The 21,114-nt window shown below is 42.9% G+C and overlaps 1 protein-coding gene across 1 annotated transcript; it reads left to right on the top strand.

Moving 5' to 3' along the window:
• The first annotated feature begins 7,954 nt into the window (after positions 1-7,954).
• Tmem35a (transmembrane protein 35A) lies at positions 7,955-20,206 on the top strand. The gene is made up of 2 exons (XM_036175714.1): positions 7,955-8,226; positions 18,501-20,206. The coding sequence occupies exons 1-2, from the start codon at positions 8,107-8,109 to the stop codon at positions 18,882-18,884; spliced, it is 504 nt and encodes a 167-aa protein (XP_036031607.1). The 5' UTR covers positions 7,955-8,106; the 3' UTR covers positions 18,885-20,206.
• Positions 20,207-21,114: the final 908 nt, after the last annotated feature.

The raw sequence follows: 21,114 nt of genomic DNA on the forward strand, positions 1-21,114 counted from the left end.
AAAATGCATGTGCATTTAAATGCATCAATGCAAACTTAAACACGAACACACACACACACACACACACACACCAACAAACAAAAGCTACTACTCAAATGGTGAGGTCCCATCTCCACAATTTCTGATTGAACAAGCCGAAGAATTTATGTTTCAAATAAGTTTCCAAGTGGTGTTGAAGTAGCTGGACTTGAGGATCCCATTTGTAAGACCTCTGGTTTGTACTCCATATCTCCCATGAAGGACAAAAGAACCTATCATAGGATGATAAGACACTTCTGTGAAGGAGTGAGCTTGCACTCTCTCCTGTGCTCTATACTCAGGGGTCATGGAGAACTGATCTGCCTTTCTCCAAAACAACTAGAAATTGACTAGCTATTCTACGCTAGAGGGAAATACAGTGCATAGGCTGTGCTCAGAGAACACATTTCAGGAAAGAGCTGGCCATCTCCTCAGTTTCTGACCCAGTCCTTACTGCTAGCTCTACAGTGTAATCTTTATCCTCGTTTTGAACTGACTCAAAAAGCTAGCACTGAAGAGCAGTATTTGCCAAGCATAGCTACCTGTCCATTCAGGATTTAATACAACTGACACATTCAGCCAGATCCTGTGGAGGGTCTCGATTAGCACCACCTCAGGAAGCTGAGGAGAGAACCATTACTGTGCAAGCTCTCCTTGGAGCTGTTGTTCACACCTCCCTTGTAAAGAACATATATTGCCTAGAGTAGACAGGCAGAAGCAGAAGTTAAATATTTCCCTGAGACACAGCTGAAGTCCCCGCATTTTCAGGCAACAATACTCATTAACAGAGCTGCACATGAAGATAATTAGTAAGTTCTTGAAAACTGCCAATACTCATGGTAACTATATCTCTGTGGATGCCATATGGATGCCATATATATATATATATCTTCTTACTTGAAACAAAAGGCAAACACATCTAGAGGGCAAGAAGATCTGTCTGTCTGTGAGTTATGCTGTTGCTGTCAGACAGTGGTTGGAAGTGCAGGAAGAATCTGGGTGGCAGAAGTACCTAGGAACAAAAGACAAATTAACTTGTCAGCTCTTTCCTCTCTCAATAGCAATGGAGTCTTCCATAACAATGATTGCTTCCAAATAGCAGTAAGCATGGTTTCCTTGCTTCTCTCAGTGGCCCATTTCATGGTTTCTTTGACAAGTGGTGAGTGTGCTTCCATTGGTTGCTGCAAGCCAGGCAAATGTTTAAAAATGAGGTTTTAACAAAGAGTAAAATATAAGAAAAGAAATAAGGGGTAGCTATTGGAAGAGAGACAAAAATCATCATTATTTGCAGTTGATTTGGTTGTCTATCCAGACAATACCCAGGGGGAGTCAATTGAAACATGAATAGATTGAAGGAGAGAAGAGAGGTTCAGAAGAGAGTTCAGCTATGTGGCTGAAAACAGTCAACAGATTTCCTGTAAACCAGCCACAGCCAGTTAGATGATAAAATGGGCGGAATGTTTTCATGATGATGGCATGAGGATAAAATCCCTAGTAATATGATCTCTAGTCTCAGCTAGATATGGTGTTGTAAACTTTTAGGTACAGCTAGTTGGGAGGATGAGATAGGAGTATCATTTGAGCCTAAAAATTCCTGGCTGTCCTGGGCAACACAGTGAGAGCTCATCTTAATGACTAAATGAGCTCAGTGTTATACTTCACATCTATATGTGGCAACAAACAACTTACAGGAGTAGGGACTTGCTTCAGCTCATGTTTTCAGTCCTGTCCAGCTGGCTCCATTGGTATGACTCTGATGAGAGGCCAGACATTATGATGCAGTGGAACATGTACCCCGTCCAACCCCAAGGTAGAAAGGAAGCTCAGACAAACTGGAAAGAGCCACAGCAAAATCTAGACCTCCCCTCACCAAGGTTATTTCTTCAGTGAGCCATTTATCTAATTGGGCCCTACTTCTCAAAGCTTCCATCAGCCCCCAAAATAAGGCCACCAGTTACAAACCAAGCTTTTAACACATGAGCTTGTGTGTGTGGGGGGGTGCTTTTCATATTTATTAAAACCTAACAGCACTACATAAAGAAAACAAGGGAGGCCAGGCGGTGGTGGCGCCCGCCTGTAATCCCAGCACTTGGGAGGCAGAGGCAGGTGGATCTCTGTGAGTTCAAGGCCAGCCTAGTCTACAAAGCAAGTTCCAGGACAGCCTCCAAATCTACAGTGAAACCCTGTCGCAAAAAAAAAAAAAAGAAAAAAGAAAAAGAAAAAGAAAAAGAAAAAGAAAAAGAAAAGAAAAGAAAACAAGGGAGTGGGGCATAAAGCTCAGTTGGTAGAATGCTGACCTAGAATGGACAGACAAAACCCTACATTTGACCAGCAGCACTACATAAACCAGGTGTGGTGGCACACACCTGTAACCCCAACACTCGGGGTGCAAGGTGGGAGGATCAGAAGTTCAAAGTAATCCTCAGCTACACATGGCAAGTTTGAAGCCAGCCTAGGCTACAGGAGACCCTGTCTTGAAAAAAAGAAAGGAAGGGAGGGAGGGAGGGGAGGAGGGAGGAAGGGAGGAAGAAAAGAAGGAAGGAAGGGAGGGAGGGAAGGAGGAAGGAAGGAAGGAAGGAAAGAAGGAAGGAAGGAAGGAAGGAAGGAAGGAGGAGAGGAGGGAGGGAGGGACAACAGTATTTTGTGTGTATTAATTAAATAATTTAGAGATTCTTCACATAAATAGGGAAAATCCTACAATTCATATAGGAGCAATTTCTCAGTTGAGGTTCCCTTTTTTCCAGATAACCCTAGCTTGTGTCATTTTGGGAAAAAAAAATCTAACCAATACAAAATGGTTGTTATTTTGCATACTAATTGTTATGGAGACATACAGCACTCCCACAGAAGTGGAGCGATGGCTTCATACTTGGAATTAGAGGAGGGTCCAGTTACTAACCTAGTGAACGTCATTTGAACTTCTTGGGGACTCCGTCTTTATTTGCTTTCCATCTTTTTGAGTTCTCCTGAGTCTTTTTCTGCTATAGCTAACTAGGATCCCACCAACTCTAGATGTGATTAATGACCGTCTTAAGACAAAATGCCAAAACGACTTCCTAAGCAAAAGAAAACATTGTACCTAATATAGAACTGCATGACTGATCTTGAGTGACTAACCCAACATAACGATTAATCAGACCATGGAAAGGCCAAGATGGTACTGGCTAATGGTGTGGTGGTTTGAACAAGAATGTCTCAACTGGCTTGTATGTGTGAATACTTGTCCCCAGTTGGTGGAACTGTTTGAGAATAATTAGGAAGTGTGGCCTTCTTAGAGTAGGTGTAAAAAGACTTGTACCTCCCAGGGCACCCCCTCCCCCTTCCTCCTGCCTGCTCAACATATCAGCTCTCAGTTCCTGCTGCCAGGCCTTTGCTTGGTCATCAAAAGGCTCTCACCCTCTGAAACTGAAAGTCCAACTAAACACTTTCTTTTATAAATTGCCTTGTTAATGGTGTTTTATCACAACAACAGAAAAGTAACTGAGACCCACAGCAACCCCCAGTTCTCGCCTTTGTTTCTATTTCCTATACAACACTAACACTGTTATAGGCACTTTGAAGCTGTAATCCTAGCATTTGGAGGCAAGAGGTTCACAAGTTAAATGCCAATCTTGGCTACATGGCAAGACTTTGTCTCAAAACCAAACCAAAACACACACACAAAACCACGGAAGACAGATTTTAGATCATCAGCCTTCTATTATTACCAGTGCAATCATAATGATGATAGAACTCCTTGCTGACCTTTGCCACTTACTGCTCAATTTTTTGATTGGCTTTCTGGAGAGTTGCTAGTGGCTGGATCCACTGACATTCCCTGAAGTTAGAACTTTTGCCTTAACTCAGGAATATAGTGACAAGAAATGCTAACAAGACAATAAAACCTGGGTATAAAACATACTAAAGTAGTCAAATTCTGCAAAAGCAATTATTTACATATGCCTTTTTCATAAAGAGGCATTAAAGAAAATACTAACCAATAGAAGCATTAATAATATGTCTTCATAGTGGACTCATGAGTTATTTTCCTTTATATTCTTTAGCATTTTACACATTTTTATGAGTATGTATTATTCCTGTTATCATGTCATTTGAAATGGAAATCCATTATATACAACATATTGTATATAATCAGTCACTTAACTATGAAACATAGTCTTCCCTGACTGCTTATTTTACTGACATGTTCAATGTGGGGTGTTTGAAAAACAAATTACAAAGATTAACATTTCATACTTTGGTGCACTCCTTCCAGTCATTTATTATGTGTATGAAAATAAACAAATTCTACTGTCTACTATGTAACAACAAGCTCATTGTTAGCAGAATCTGCATCTCACTTTCCATGTACTCTTACAATGCCTAAGTCAACAAGGCTTGAAGCAGTGGGGATGAGTCCATGATCTCCCAGATATATCCAGGGGATGGAACAAAAAAGGATTCATTTCAAGGCCAGCCTGATCTACAAAGAGTTGCAGGACAGCTAGAGCTGTTATACAGAGTAATCCTGTCTTGAAGAAGAAAAAAAAGGGACTCAGACTCATATTGGTACTTTGTGCTTGTGATGAGAATTTAGGTTGAGGAGGGGTCCTAAGTGGCCCAGAACCATATCTGCAGTAACATACCTACGCCTAGCTACAGAACTCAACATGAGTACTGGCATCTTCAAAATCCTTTCATAGTCAGCTTCCAAATCAGTGGTGACGATGAGCACCTTACTCATTTTTCTAAGCACAGAACTGCCAAGATAAAAGGGAAACACAGCCCCAAAATGTCAGTGGCAGGGTGAGAACCTGTTCCACATGGACAGCCTGGAGAACACAATGCTCTTGGAGTTCTGACTCAAGTAACCTCTGGTGCTCAGGATATTGTAATGGAGTTGGCTTATGGCAATATCCAGCATTCAGGCCCCAGCACACCACCATGTTGGCTTCAGGAAGATGTGGGAATGTAGAGAATGCTTATCACTGCCACATCACACATTTAAAGCTGATAGAGGCCTCCCAGGCCATGACTGTCCAATCCAAGGAAGCCGAACTGAAGGAAGTCCTCTGCTTCTTTGGCCTAGTAACAGGAAGATAAGAGCTGGCTTGTGAGGAAAGAATCCTTCAAATTATTTCAGATGATATGCCTTGTCTTTTAGTCACCAAAGGACGTCACCAAGGGCCTCATCATGAAGGGCAGGGGGCCCAATTTTCCTCAATGGAATTGATTATGATGACATATTTACATATAAATGATGGAGATCAGGGTGGGGCACAAGGTCCAGACTATTTCAGAGAGGGCTCAGACTCAGGGTACCTGTTGTGATAGTTAAACTTCCTTATAAACTTGATGGGATTTAGAATCATCATGGAAACACACCTCTGGGTGTGTCTATAGGGATGTTTCCAATGTTTCTTTTTTCCTGTGGGGTGTGTGTGTGTGTGTGTGTGTGTGTGTGTGTGTGTGTGTGTGTGTGTAGTATATGTGCCTGAATGGGTACTATGGAGGCTAGAGGATGATGTCAGAATATCTTTCTCAACTGCTTTACCACCTTATATGTTGAAATAGGGTCTCCATTGAATCTGGAACTCACTATTTTGTCTATACAGCCAGCGAGACAGACAGACAGACAGCCCTCAGGATCTACCTGTCTCCAGTTATCTAGATTTTCCTTATCCCATGCTCCTCCTGTGCTCTTTACACTATGATGGGGTTATAGGTGTGAGCTGCCACACTTGGATTTTGTCTGGGCGCCTGGAAATGAACTCAGGCCTTCGCGCATGTACAATAATCACTTCACCCACTGAGCTATCTATCTCCCCAGCCCCCAGAAAGTTTACGTGACTGGAGGCCCAGAAAGGGGGGAGATGGAGCGATCCAACTGAGCATCCTCACTCTCTGGTTCCTGACTTTAGATGTAATGTGAGCAGCTACTTCATATCCTGCTCAATGCCTTCTCTACCATGATGGGCTGTGCCCTGAAACTGTGAGCAAATAGACTCTTAAGCTGCTTTCCTCGGATAGTCTGTCACAGTAGAGTAGGGATAACATTGGCAGGAAGGCAAGCTCCTTGAAAGGAATTTGTACTGATTCTGTAGTATTTACTTTCCCCCCTTCTTCTTCTTCTTCCTCCTCCTCCTCGTCCTCCTCCAAATACTTTTTGTTTGTTTATTTTTGAGGCAGAGTCTTATACTATAGCCCAGACAGGTCTGAAATTTACTCTGTAGCTTAGGATGGCTTTGAAATCATAGCACTCCTCACACCTCAGGTTTCTGAGTGAGTGTTGAGGTTAGAGATCGAAGGCACTCAGCCCAGCTTGGACTGGCTAGGTGGGAGGAGTATTAAGAATTGGTGACTAAGACGGAGAGAGGCCTCTGAGTCATAGTGAGGGTATAGACTTGTGGAGGCTAATCTTGGATGTCAACTTGGCATCTGAGAAGAGAGAACTTTGGGGAAAGAATTGCCTCAGAGTGTCCTGTGGGTACGTATGTAGAGCATTTTCTTGATTGCCAATTGATAGAAGGGGACCCAGCCCACTGTAAGCAATGCCATCCCTGAGCAGGTGGTCCTGGGTTGGACAAAGAAGGTTGCCAAGCCAGCCAGGGGACCCAGCTAAGTAAGCAGCATTCCTCCAGGGCCTCTGCTTCAGTTCCTGGATCAAGGCTCCTGCCTTAGCTCCTGCCCTGGCTTCCCTCAATGACAGGTCATAAAGTATAAGCTGAAATAAACTCTGTCCTCCCAAGTCGCTGTTTCATCACAATGTTTAGCACAGCGACAGGAAGGGAACAACAAGATTCAGGATTTTCACCTCCCTGCTTGAGCAGTACCTCTGGGGTCCAGCTGATCTCTCCGGGGTGAGCTCCAATCAGACCTGGGGTGATCACCACCCAGCATGCCCAGTTACCCTCTGCCCTAGCAAAGAGACACACCTCCCTCTGACCACTGACCATTCTTGTGCAATCTAATAACCTTTGGGGTTGGGGATTTAGCTCAGCGTTAGCAAGCGCAAGGCCCTGGGTTCGATCCTCAGCTCCCCCCGCAAAAAAAAAAAAAAAAATTATAAAAAAAAAGAATAACCTTTGAAGAGTAAAGGCAATAACCTAATGGCTAGTAAGGAGGAGAAAGAGGAGTGATCAAAAGCCTGAATGGCAGGAATGCTCTGGTAGGATGGGGCAGTGAGTGGGATAGCACCTGGCAGTGGGGCCCACTGAAAGATAAATCTTTGAGAGATAGGATCAAAATGAAAAAAAAAACAAAAACAAAAACAAAAAACGTGTGTCTGGGGGATCATGTAGCATGCACTCTACAAACTGAGCTAGGTCTCCAGCCCTATGACAAAGTTTTTAAATACTAACCATAACATGGTTTTTAAGTAAGTAGAAGATAATTCCATCTTCAGTTGCTGTCAATCCGGAGAACTTAATGGATTTACAATTTTTCTCTTTTCTTTTTTTGGGAGGATGATTTTTTTCAGAGGGGCTCTTGGCAAGTAGTTCAGGGTGGCCTTGAACTATCGATGTAGCCCAGGTTGGTCCAGAACTCACCATCCTCCTGCCCCAAGCCACTAAAATACTGGGATTCCAGGCTTGAGCCACCAGGTGGGGCTTGCAGCTTCGTGCTTGAGTGTTAGCACTTCCAGACACCAATGACTTCATGAAAGCCTATGGTTTGATTGAAGGAAATGATGAGGTTTGAATTGGGGAGTGAATGAGGGGAGGGGAGGTATGAGGGGATTAAAACAGTACAAAGGACGTCTCTCGAAACTCCTCATTCGTGGTGCTGAACTCGAAGCATAAACTGCCTTCTTTGCACTTAGGAATTGAAAGTTGCCGTCTCGGTTAAGGGCTTCTTTGAACTTCTTCACGGTCCTTTATGCCAGGGAGGTGCAATCGTAGGGCATTAGGACCCAGCGATTGTTGTAGTGAGAGTGGTTGAATCTCGATCTCTCAATTTTTCTCTCCAGCTCCCTCCTCTCCCTTTGTCATTCTCTCTGCCTGCTGCCTCCGCAGCGTGCCTCTAGCTCTCCCTGTGCTAACTGCCTGCGCCTTGACAGCCCGGCTGCGCAAAGCAGAAGGATTAGTTGGGACCTGCTTTGGCGACCCCATGGCATCCCCTCGAACCGTAACTATCGTGGCCCTCTCAGTGGCCCTGGGACTTTTCTTTGTTTTCATGGGGACCATCAAGTTGACCCCCAGACTCAGCAAGGATGCCTACAGTGAGATGGTAAGTGATATAAAGGAGCAATGAGGAGCGCACCCCAATGGGATTGTGACTACCTCTCCTCCTTTCTTTCTCCGCTCCGGTGCCTTTCTCTTAACCTCTCCCTCAGCCCCGGACCCTCCCTTCTCCCTAACAACTTTACAGCTCGGAAGGAACAGCTGGACAGGAGCGATTTCATTGTGGGCTGTGCTGGGAGCAACTGTTTTGGTACCACTGCATGCCAGTTGGGGGAGGGGCTGCCCAGCGAGGACCCCCAATTTTAAGTCAAGCAGGGGGCTGAGACCTGCATAGCACCTGTCATCAACGAGCCCGTCCCTTTTCCCAGCACACACCCAAAGTCCCAGCCACAGCCAGTCTGCAAGTCTGAGTCTTTCCCTCTAAGCAAAGAGTTTAGCGGGCCAGAGTTTATATATTTTAGGGAGGAACAAAGGGGAAAGAGAAGAAAAGCTGGGGGTGGGGTGAGGAGACGGGTTCCTAAAGCTAGCTGTTCGCAGGGGCTGGCTAGGTATTCTTCCTCATCCCGTGTGCAGAGCTGACAGTATTCCTTTAGGCGCCTAGGTACGATCTGGATGTTGGAGACAAAGCAGTCTTGCCCCAAATAAAGGTCACTGAGCTGCTTCTGCTTCTGCCCCTTCCCTGGAGGGGAAAGCTGGATGTTTTGTTTTATTTTATTTTGAGTGAAGGCTAATCTACAAAATTTGTCAAGTCTGTTCTGACTCGCCTGCAGCCCCGCCTGTAATCCCCACCTTGCCTCTGGCGGCTGCCCTGAACCAGGCCCTCTGCAGGTTTCCTCTCTGCAGAGTTGGAATGCCCGAAGGGGACTGGCCAAAACAGCTCTGCAAACTGGGGGCTGGGCCGCCTTCCCCAGTTAGGAGCGAGGAGGACTTAGGTAGTGGAGTACTAGGAGATAGCAAGAGATGTTTCCAGCACTTTCGGTCTCTCACCTCCGCCCCTGTCACTTTGCCTATTCGATTCCCCGCCCCGGTTGTAGGGAGCCTGCTTCTAGAAGCTTTTGCCAGAGTGCCAGTTATGGGAGTAAGCACATTACTCTGCTCTCAAGGTCAAGATGGAAATGAGCTAAGGGAAGAACAGGAGAAAGAGAGAAAAGAGGCAAGAGGGTCTCTCCTTTAGGGCTAAGGTGGGAAGGAATAGCCTCATACACTGAGGGGGATTAATTGCTCTCCTAGAAACCCCTGCAGAGCTTTCCAAGGCCCCTCAACATGAGCTGCAAAAGGATGAAGTCTGGCAGATTGTAAATGTTCAGAAAATACTTGCACACAGCTCTGGCTTGAGCTTTCTGTTTCTTCCTTACCACAGGATTACTCTTGGGTGGGGGAAGGTGGCTTAGGTCTAACCCCAGTGGCAAATCCTAATATGCTTCTCCTCATCTCCCCTCCTCCCAGTATGTTAGACCAGATGGAATTGAAAGCAGGTCAAAATAAGTAGCCAAGGCTGCCTGCATTGGGGAAGGGGGTCGGGTGAGGTGGCAGAAGCCACCAAAGGGCTTGAAGAGGTTGGAAGACAGGGAAGCAGTGGAGGGGAGTGCTTTTATGCTTTTGTCTTGGCTGTACTAGTTTAGGGTTTGATTTTTAAATGCACGAATGTGCTCTTGCTTTACTTTTCATATGTACGTTTATTTAGACATTTGTGCGTGTGCATCAGAGCAGAGGTATTTTCAGCTTTCCCTTTCTTTAGGAACATAGCTTTCTTCACTATGCTTCCTATACTCTGAACCTTGCCCAGCTGCCTTAGAGGACCCCCAAGCTGCACCCTAAGTACAGTGTTAAGCTCTGCAGGCAATTCGGCTAAGATGGAGTCACCACCGGGAAGCTTCCTACCAGCTTGGCAGGAGCTCATGAGGAGTACTAGCCACAAATGGGTTTAGAGTGAGCTTCTTCCTAGGGAGTGGAGCTGTCTATTGCAGCCTAATGAAAGGAAGAGAAAACAGCCTGAAGATCTCCTGGCATATACAGAAACAGATTTAAATTGGTATACTCTAACAGAGCAGTAGGGAACAATTGTGTGTGTGTGTGTGTGTGTGTGTGTGTGTGTGTGTGTGTGAGAGAGAGAGAGAGAGAGAGAGAGAGAGAGAGAGAGAGAGAGAGAGAGAGCTCACTTCTGTGTTTCTGTGCTATGGGGCTTTTGGAGGGTGGAAATCTATCTCACTGGAAGGTAGATGTCGCAGTGGTATGAAGCTTATAGAGGATTTTCAGACTGCTCTTTCCCAGGGTCTCCTCCTGCACTGAGTGTCAGGCTGTGTGGCTGCTGATGGCATAGGGCCCGCTGCATAGTGCTCAGGCTTGTCCCAGCGTTAATCTTGAGCCCATATGAAAGGGAGGCAGTATTCAGTTCTTGAACAGAATGTGCTCAGTATACATTTGTGGACAGCACTCAGTATGCTAAGGAAAAAAACTTGGAAGTTCCAGGTTAGCCTGGGCTACATAGCAAGACACTGTCTCCAAAAGCATATATCTATATATTTGGAGAATATTCTCAAAATAATACATATTCTCAAAAAATATATTATATACACATATACATATATATATTTGTGGGATGGAAGGGTGAATGAATGATTCAAGTGAGTCATTGTAGCATGGCCTCATCACCATCCTTCAGTCTTTTCTGGTTTATTCTGGATTACACAGTTCAGGAACCATTGCTTGTTTCTGAGAGGGGGTCACTAGCCCTTCAGAACACCAAGCTTAGGAAAGATGGAATGATTATTTCTCATTTCTGAGTGACTGCACTGGCGGGGTTTGTCATATATTGACTGCAGTGGTATTTCTCATAAGATTTCAAGGTGGTGATGGGTGGTGCTGGTGTAGTTATGTTATTTATTTAGAACATCTCTGTGTGGTAGATTCATTTAATTAGACCTTTCTGTTTTACTAATGGATAATTGAAGCACACCAGGTTTAATGATTCATCCAAGATCATAGGGAACACTGTTGTTAGAGAAGAGATTGGAAAGCATATGTGTAAGGGATCATTGAATTTTTTTTTGGTTGATAAAACCTACAATTGACTCTTAAAAATACACAACATTCTTCTTCCTTTTTTGTATGAGTTCAATTTCCCAATCTATATTTTGGGAGGTTGTTTTATTTCTGAACCAATTTTTCAAAATTTATACTTATACATTTCTCTTCTGTCTATTTTTATCTCTGTTTTAAAGCCTTTATATGCTAGACATGTGGAGCACACTTTTAATCCCAGCATTTGAGAAGCAGAGGCAAGTGAATCTCTATAAATTGAAGGCCAGCCTGGGCTACATAGAGAGACCCTGTCTCAATAAGAAAATAAATAGAGCTATTATGTTATCTTAGATATTATTCCCTCTATGAAGAATAACTGAAGGAAGAGCTAAAAAACAAACAAACAAAAGACTATGAACTTTTCTTCTGGCTTAACTGGAGAATACAGGGAAAATTAGTGGGAAGAGTGCAGAGTTTGGATTCATTCAAGCCAGAGTTAGAATTCTGGCACTCTTGGTTTCCTTGTTTGTAACATGGGCGTAAGAATTTCTACCTCAAAAGGTTGTAAACCTTAGCTGAGACAGCATGTTTATAATGTCTGGTACAGTGCTTGCTACAGTAGGTATTCAAGGAAATCTTTGAGTAAGTGATGCTGATAATTGACTCCATTTTATGCAGTGGTTTTCTAACTAATTTGAATGGTCATTTAAAGGGCTAGAATCGAGTGCATAGAAGAACAAAATGTGCTTCCTTGTGCTCTTGTGAACAGACCTTTATGCAATCAGATAGTATTGAAGAATCCAGGTTCTGCAGTGTAATGCACAGTGAGTCTCCTACAGAATTAGCACATGCATCTCTGAATAATCCACTTGGTATGTGTTGTCTCATACCTCCCCCAGATTAAGGAAGTGTTATTATACAGTCTTCTATACCCCAAGTGAATCCTGCATGATCGGAGACGCCCTTGACTGAATGCCTCATTAGTTCACTTGAATTGAGAGACAGTGCTTACAGATGCTGCTAAGCAGTTTCCTGTGCAGGGACTGGGGGTATATGAATGGCTAACTTGCATGCAATTTGTACTCAGCTTTTTTTAGTGCTAGTTCTAGCCTGTGAGTACAGGAGACTACATATGTATTAGTAAGAAAACACCAAAATACTGTCGCAAAGAGGCCAAAGGATTTGGACCCTGGGAATCATGGAGTAAGTCTCTGATTCCTTGTATCCCCTCACAGAAACGATTTGTTGATTCTGTTAATTTGGTTATCTGTAGTTAGTTAAAAGTTCCCTTGTTTGTGTAACCCTAATAAGACATTCCCAATATGTTTGTGCAGTTTATTTAATGTCCATAGGCAATCTTTTATGCTTCCAATCAGTGCCATTACTTGCTTTCCAACTAGGTAATAGGGTAGTAATTCACCGATGCTTAGACTTCTTGGAAGTGTTGCAGTATATCTATTCCCTTAGAGAGAAAATAGACCCTGAGATGTGACGTGGCTTGCTTAGTTCACACAGCTAGTCACACAAGCTGAACTATACACATTACATCAAAGCTATGTCAGGAATCTGATAGACTCTCAGTTTGGCCAACATCTGACTTTGTTTCAGAGTGGTTTTGACTTAACAGCAGAGGACAGATTCACTTGCTCTACGAAGCTTAATGGGACCAGGTTTGTTAGAGTCCTCTTTAGGTAAGTATAAATGACAATGGAAAGTGGAAAGCACTGAAAAGGTGCTTATCATTCATATGAATAGTTGGCAATTTAATGGGATGAGCTTTTTATTACATTCAAATAATGCTCTATGATTCACAAGGGGCTTTTTTTTTCTACAAAAATTCATGAAAGTCATACGTGAGTCAGCAAATTTTGCAGCACTTGTGTAGGTTTTCTGTGGTCTAAGATAGTAACTAGGCTGAGACTTTTAGGCAGAATATATTTTTGTAGGTACACTCTTTCACTTCTCATAGACTTCTCCCTGTAAATTTTATTGGAGTATAACATACAGATGACACATAATCGTACAGTTCCAGAAAATGTCAGAATATCCCCATGTGAGTATGTACCCACTGGAAGTAGATGACTAGTGCTCCATCACATCCTATGCCCTCCTAAGGGTTACTTCACTGTCCTGAGTTCTAACAGTGTGTGTGTGTGTGTGTGTGTGTGTGTGTGTGTGTGACTCTCACTTGAAGCTATGGTACTATAAATCTCTGATTACATTTCCAAAATAATCATCTAATTTATAAAAGGGGAAACTGAGGCAATAAGATACCTGTAGTTTCTTTTGTTGTTGTTGTTGTTTTTATTTTGGTTTTTTGAGACAGAGTTTCTCTGTGTAGCGTTGCGCCTTTCCTGGATCTCGCTCTATAGCCCAGGCTGGCCTTGAACTCACAGAGATCTGCCTGGCTCTGCCTCCCGAGTGCTGGGATTAAAGGCATGTGCCACCACCGCCTGGCAATACCTGTAGTTTTATCCAAGCAACAAAACAAATACAGGTCTGAGGAAACGGCTGCATGATTGCCTTTGAAGAGATTTGAAACATATGACTAAACACTTTTGTTTCCCACTTCTTGGCCTCTTCAGGAACTATGGTTTCAGGGTCTGCTTCATTTGAATGGAAAAATAAAAGTAGACATAAAGAAATGAATTGTAACAGCCTTTTTGGGAAGTGAGTCAGTCAGCTCTCTTTATTTTTACCATCAATACCACTAATGCCTTTAGGGCTCTTGTTACTACAGATTCATGATATAGGACACTTCTATTGTTAGACGTGAGGTGGCCTGCCCCAAACATTAAGAAAGTGGCTGGCAATGGTAGGAGTCTTTTGATGTGTTTCTTCTACTCTACAGCAGAAAGAACACTAGGCTCCCTATAACATCACTATTATCACATTTCTAATGAACTGTACAGTCTCCATTTGGAGTCATGGGTAATAGGTCCTATGTGTGTCTGCTCAGCTTAGAACTAAATATGTGATGAAATGCCTTACCCACATTCAGTTTTCTCCTTCAAAAGAAGAGGAAAGAAAGAAGCAACAAGGGTTCAATGGTAGAACATTTATCTAGCTTCATGTATGAGGCCCTGGGTTTGATTCCCAATGCTGAAAATAAGGTTTCCTCTGGGGGTGGTTACAGGTACAGGAAGATGGTTGCTTTGAGATTCCACAACACCATTGATAAGAATCTATTCTTGAATGTTAAGTGATTCATGTTGGGGGGGTGACATTTGGAGACACTACTCAGAGCATATCTGGAAATTCTGGGACCTGAAGGGACTGTAGGATCTCTAAGAAACTTATCTTCTCCTCTCTGTGCATCCTCCAGAAGCTCACACTTGAGGATTTAGGAATTCCTCCTTGAAAACCATAGTGTTAATTAAGAGTGGTCCTTTTGAAAATGAACATGGTGGGCTTTGTGACTCACTCTAGTAATCTTAGTACTTGGGAGGTATCAGCATGAAGAAGAGGAATTCAAAGGTATCCTCAGCTACTTATTGAGGCTAGCCTAGGTTACAGGAGATCCTGGAGAGGGAGAGAGAGAGAGAGAGAGAGAGAGAGAGAGAGAGAGAGAGAGAGAGAGAAGGGTCAGGAGTACAAGACCACCCTTAGCTACATATTGAAGCCACCCTGGGCTACATGAAACTGTCTTGAAAAGAAATGGAGAGAAAATGGTCCTCATAAATGTTAAAGAAGCCCTTGGATCTATCACCAGGATAAAGAGGTGGGGGTGTGGTGGAGGCAAGTGGTGTGCATGCAGGTTAACCATGGAGGAAAAGGGCAGACTTCTCAGCAACATCTGTAACTCAGAGCTGAGTTCTGCTCATGTGGCTCTGGCTTCCTTGGACCTAGAATTTACTGTACCTGGCAAATCTCTCTTTCAATTTCACCCCAAAAATTCCTTGCTCTAACCTAAGGTGAGAAGAGGAAGGAAGAACTATGGCTAACATTTTTTTCACATGCTCAGGAGCAGGGTAGGAACAAGAGTGGAGTGATACCAAATCCTTGGATGCTCAAGTCTCACTTGAAATGATCTAGTATTTACATTATTTATGTACATATTCCCATCTATAGATTACTTACAATACCTAGCAAATATATGCTATAGTAAGGAATAGTGAAAAACATCTAATAGAGATGTAAGCTTAACTTTTCTTCAGTCTACAGGCCTTACCTTACTAGTCCTTCATTTGGTGCCTTTGAAAACTCTCTCTCTCTCTGTGTATGTGTGTTGTATGTACTGATCTCATGATCTCATGACTGTAGGTGCCTATGGAGGTCAGAGGCTTTGAATCTTCTGGAGCTGTAGTCACAGGTAGCTGTGAGCTACCCCACATGGATGCTGGGGATTGAACTTGGGTCTTCTGGAAGAGCAGTACATGCTCTTAACTGCTGAGCCCCTAGAAGTCTCATCTTTTTTTTAATGCACAAATTTACATGGTCCATTTATTTTTTTATTTTTTATTTTTTATGAAGGAAATTTTTATTCATTTTACATGCCAATCACAGATCTCCCTCTCCTTTCTCCTCCTGGGCAGAAGTCTCTTCTTACAGTATGGAGGGTTTTTTTTTGTTTGTTTGTTTTTTGGGTTTTGTTTTTTTGTTTTTTGTTTTTCCAAGAAAGGGTTTCTCTGTGTAGTTTTGGTGCCTGTCCTGGGTCTCGCTCTGTATACCAGGATGGCCTTAAACTCACAGATATCCTCCTGGCTCTGCCTCCCCAGTGCTGGGATTAAAGGCCTGTGCCACCACCACCCAGCTATAGTATGGAGTTTTATTGAGCAATAAAGGAGAATGGAATTATGTCATTTGCTGGAAAATGGATGCAACTGGAGATCATATTAAGTAAAATAAGATGCATAAAGACAATTCACCTATTTTCTTTCTTATTTGTGGGTTCTAAAATTCCTTTTCCTCTCTCTCTCTCTCTTTTTTTTTTTAATAGACAGGATCTCATGTCTGTTTGGCCTCCAACCCAGTTTGTAGCTGAGGATGACCTTGACCTTCAGATCCTCCTGCCTCTTCCTCCCAAGCTAGGATTAACAGGTATGTGTCAACATACCCAATTTATTCAGCCTTCTGCATACTAGGCTAGCACTCTACCAACTGATTTGCATCTACAGTCTTTGAATTGTTTTTATATTTTTTTATTTGTTTGGGGTTTTTGAGTGTGTGTGTGTGTGTGTGTGTGTGTGTGTGTGTGTGTGTGTGTGTGTTATATTGCTAGTTTAAGCATTTCACTTGATCTCCTTGTTTGCAAGTGTACCTGTTGAAATACATCTGCATGGTCTCTAAAAAGACATCCCTTAAAATCAGATTATGTTGCTTTCACTGTCTTATAGGACAAAGTCCAAAGCTTCATAGCACAATTAAGTTTTCCATCATGCAGTCTATATGTTTTTCCTCTATTTCATTATCTCCCCTCCCTTTGATGTGTCTCCACTATAGCCATTACATTATTTTATGACTATACCCATTACATTATTTTATGAAACACTCAACACTTTAACACACTTACACATTTCAGTGTCTATTTTTTTCTTTTTAAACTTCAAGCTTCAAGAAGGTAAGGTCTCACAGAATCAACTAAGCAGGGCTCACAGGGGCTCACAGAGACTGGAGTAACAGGAAGCCTGTATGGATTTGAGCTAGGTCCTCTGCATATTACCTTATGGTCATGTAGCTTGGTGTTCTTGTGGGACTCCTAACAATGGGAGTGGGGGGAATCTCTCTGACTCTTTTGCCTGCTCTTGGGACCTTTTTCCTCCTACTGGGTTGCCAGTCTCGATATGAGGGGATGTGCTTAGTCTTATTGTAACTTGTTATGCCATGTTTGGTTGATATCCCTAGGAGGGCTGCCCTTTTCTGAAGGGAAAGGTGGAGGAGTGGGTCTGGGAAAGAGGGGAGGCAAGGCATGGGGAGGGTCTGGGAGGAGAAGAGGGAGACAAAACTGTGGTTGGGATGTAAAATATGAGAAGAATTAATTAATTAATTAAAACGAAGATACGGCTTTCTTTGTGAAAGATTCATATTTGCATTCAGAATACTTAGTACAGTGTCTAGTTTATGGAAAGAATAAACGTTGAGTCAGTGAATGGAACCAGAATTTGTTTGTTCTTTGAGACAGGGGTCTCATGTATATCAGGCTGACCTCTAACTATGTAGCTGAGGATGGCATTCAACTTCTCATTCTCTTGCCTTCACCACTGGAGTGCTGGGCCTACAGGCAAGTGCCAACATACCTGATTCATGCAGTCTGGGGATTGAACCCAGGGCCTCATTCCTGCTAGGCAACGACTCTGTCAACTGTAGCCACATTGTACTTTTAATTTGATCAGCATTTTCAGTAGAGTCTAAAAGCAGTTTAACTCTGCTTTTTAAAAACCTACCATACATTCCAGTGATGGAAGTCTAAATTTGTGAGGCTTTCCCATGCATTGTCTTGTGTTTGGGTTTGAACAAAGCAAGTACTAGAAAGTGTGGCTATGGATTGCATGGACCAGTTTTATGGGTTTGATGAATTTCTTCTAGTTTCTTAGTGATTTACAGACAGCAACTTTAAAAAGTACTAGGAGACCAGATTTGCTGTATTATTACTCTTGATGCCTGTCTGAGTCCATTCAGATTGTCATAACAAAATGTTACAAATTGGCAATTTGTAAACAACATGGGTTTATTTTTTACAGGTCAGAAAGCTAAGTCCAAGGTCAAGGTGCTAGCAGGTTTGGGTCAGCTGAGGGCCTTCTTTGTGGTTTGATGGCTCCATCTAATTTTTTTTTATGTGTATGAGTGTTTTTCTTCTGTATGTGTGTCTGTGCACATACAGGTCCCCATGGAACTGGAGTTAGAAAAGGTTCTGGCCACCATGTAGATCCTGGGAATCCAACCCAGGTCCCCTGCAAGAGTACCCAGTGCTCTTTTAGTTATTGTGGCTGTTTGGAGCCAGGGTCTCCAAACTATGCAGTTCTGGTTGTCCTGGAATTCAATACATGGACCAGGCTGACCTTGAACACAGAGATCAGCCTGCCTTTGCCCCCATCAAGTGCTGAGACTAAAAGTATGTGCCACCATGCCTTAACACAGCCAGTGCTCTTAACTGCTGAGCCATCTCTCCAGCCCCATACTTTTTACATTTTTAATCACAGAGATCCCAAACAGCTTGCCTCTTTTCTTATCCTACTCACAAGGTTTTATTTAAGGGACAGGGTGATGGGAGGGGGAAAAAGACCCTTGGTGGTGTTTTCTTCATTCTGATGTTAAAATTGTGATTAATGCATTGGTTTCCTTATGATATCCCCACTCTAGAAACGTGCTTACAAGAGCTATGTCCGAGCCCTTCCTCTGCTAAAGAAAATGGGCATCAATTCCATTCTCCTTCGAAAAAGTATTGGCGCTCTTGAAGTGGCCTGTGGCATCGTCATGACCCTGGTACCCGGGCGTCCCAAAGATGTGGCCAACTTCTTCCTGCTCCTGCTGGTGTTGGCTGTGCTTTTCTTCCACCAGCTGGTTGGTGATCCTCTCAAACGTTATGCGCATGCTCTGGTGTTTGGAATCCTGCTTACATGCCGCCTGTTGATTGCCCGCAAGCCTGAAGACCGGTCTTCTGAGAAGAAGGCCTTGCCTGAGAGTACAGAGGAGCAACCCTCCTTATATGAGAAGGCCCCACAGGGCAAAGTGAAGGTGTCATAAGAAATTGAAAGTGCAAAATTAGGACCGTCTAGGCAGTTGCCTCCTTGACACCCAAGAAGATATCAGTGTGTGTTTTTCATTTGATTTATTTATCTTGGGGGAAAAGAGAAAAATACAAACTGCAAGTTAGTTGGCTTGTGTACATCTATACCCTAAAATGACCTCCCCACATTGACATTCGTGCACCACCTTTAATCACTCTGGAGCAATGCTCACATCTTGCTGCATGTTCATGTATACGGCTACTATTGAGGTGTATTTGTGAGGTGGACTCCAGCAAGCATGTGATTGTGAGATTATGTGTGGGGGAATGTATTTAACTGCCATGTGTGTGAGTATACACGCATGTGCAGGGGAGGCTCTGATCTTGAACTAATCCTGCACAGGTATCCTTCCCTTTATAAATTGATGCCAGCAAATGTAGGCTAAAGGAACCCTCCTGTCAAGAGAATCCGATTCTGGTAGAAAACAAAGAACCTATTTCCATGTGGGGTGGAAGTCCCTCTCTGCGTTAAGCTGTAAACAACTCACCATTTTATGGGAAGAGTTTCTTCAATTTAATCAGCCTCTGGTTCAACTTTCAAGTTTGAAACACTCAATATCAAGTTCAATTCAAACAAGGGACATATGCAGCCAATATGTTCTTTAAGCGAAGCACTAGGAGGTTTCTCCTTGCCTTTGTCTGAGCCCAACCTACTGAGCTCTGGCTAACAGTTTGAAATTTAATTAACAAGCTTTTACTAGACACAGTCAAAATTGATTTTAAGACCAAGCTGCCTCACTTCCACTATTCTCAGTAGCCAACCAGCTACGGTGGGGAACCAACACCTTCCCCACAGTTTCCACTGAGGGACCAGCCACTGGTCCTGTTAAAAGTTCGAATCTCCAGCCCTAGTGGTTTTCTGAAACCTGAAATTGGAATAGAGAAGCTATATCCAGTGTTTATCTATCAGATGAGTCCTCTACTACTATTGATCTGTCACTGAACTTTGTTAATGTTAACAAAGTCCAAAATACACCCAGAAATGTCTATTTTACACCTCTTCAGCATTCCAGTGGGTGGAGTTTGACTAGGGGAAGGACATTTGACATGGGTTAGTTGGATTGTGCAGTATGGAAATTAGCTTTCATAGTTACATACTGCTGTTTCTCTTTGTTAAATGTGCTTTGATGGTTTTAATATTGTGCCAGGGATGGGAAAGGGGTGGGGGTTGTGTGTGGGGAGAGTACTTACTGTATTTTCTTCAGTGTCATTGTTCTTGGTAATTGATAACTGTCTTCTTTCGCTCATTCTTTCAAAATAAAGGTTTTTGAAATTTGGAGGACATAGTGTGGATTGTGGACTGAAAATCTGGAAAGAAAAATTCCTATATCAAGGGACTCAGATTCTTCTATCTGTGTGAATTTCTTGAATTTGTTGGTGGTGGTATTTGTTTGTTTTAAGGCAAGGTCTCACTGTGTAGCCTGAACTGGCCTCAAAGTACAGATTCTTCTTCCTTAGTTCACAAATACTGGGCAGCCAGGCCTGTGTCACTCACTATCCCCAGCCCAGGAACTTGTTCTCTCTCTCCCCCTCTTTGAAACAAGGTCTCACTGTGTAGCCCTGGCTGGCCTGGAACTCAGAAAGATCCATCTACTTCTTCCTTCCGAGTGCTGGATTAAAGGTATGTGCCACCACACCTAGCTCCAGGCTCTTAAACAAACAAACAAACAAACAAACAAGCAAACTAAAGTCTAGATGAAGAAGAGAAGAAGGATATAATAGTCTCAGTATAAAAACGAGGCTGCTAACTTTCTCATCCTTTTAAGTTCCTTCATGCTTTTTGAATATTACCATGTAAGAGCGAAAGCCTTAGAGTCTTAGGATAAAGCCTTAGTGTGGTGATATTTTATTTGTGCTAAGACCATTAGAAATTTGTTTACACCTTAGCATCCCAATACCACCTCCAGGGTTAGGAAGGTGAGTCAAAGGAAAAGATGGAAAATTATTTCAGAAAAAAACCAAAGGTTCATTAAATAAATATGAAGCCGTGTCTTTTACTACACTGTGTCCACAAAGTGACAAGTTGCACTGCCACAAATTTGTCATGTTAAGTAAAGATATTTCATCACTTAGGGTACCATTTCATCTAGGAAAAGAAGGGCGAAGTCCTCAATCCTGTCTGGTTTACACTTCTTGAGTATATTTAAATCATTAAAAGCATGACGAATGGCTCAATAAAAATTTCAA

This window comes from Onychomys torridus, chromosome X (assembly GCF_903995425.1).
Source record: "Onychomys torridus chromosome X, mOncTor1.1, whole genome shotgun sequence".
NCBI classification, from domain to species: Eukaryota; Metazoa; Chordata; class Mammalia; order Rodentia; family Cricetidae; genus Onychomys; species Onychomys torridus.

Coding starts and splice junctions, on each gene's coding strand:
- Tmem35a (XM_036175714.1), top strand. CDS start 8,107: ATGGCATCCCCTCGAACCGTAACTATCGTGGCCCTCTCAGTGGCCCTG. Junction 8,227..18,500: donor AGGATGCCTACAGTGAGATG/GTAAGTGATATA, acceptor TCCCCACTCTAG/AAACGTGCTTACAAGAGCTA.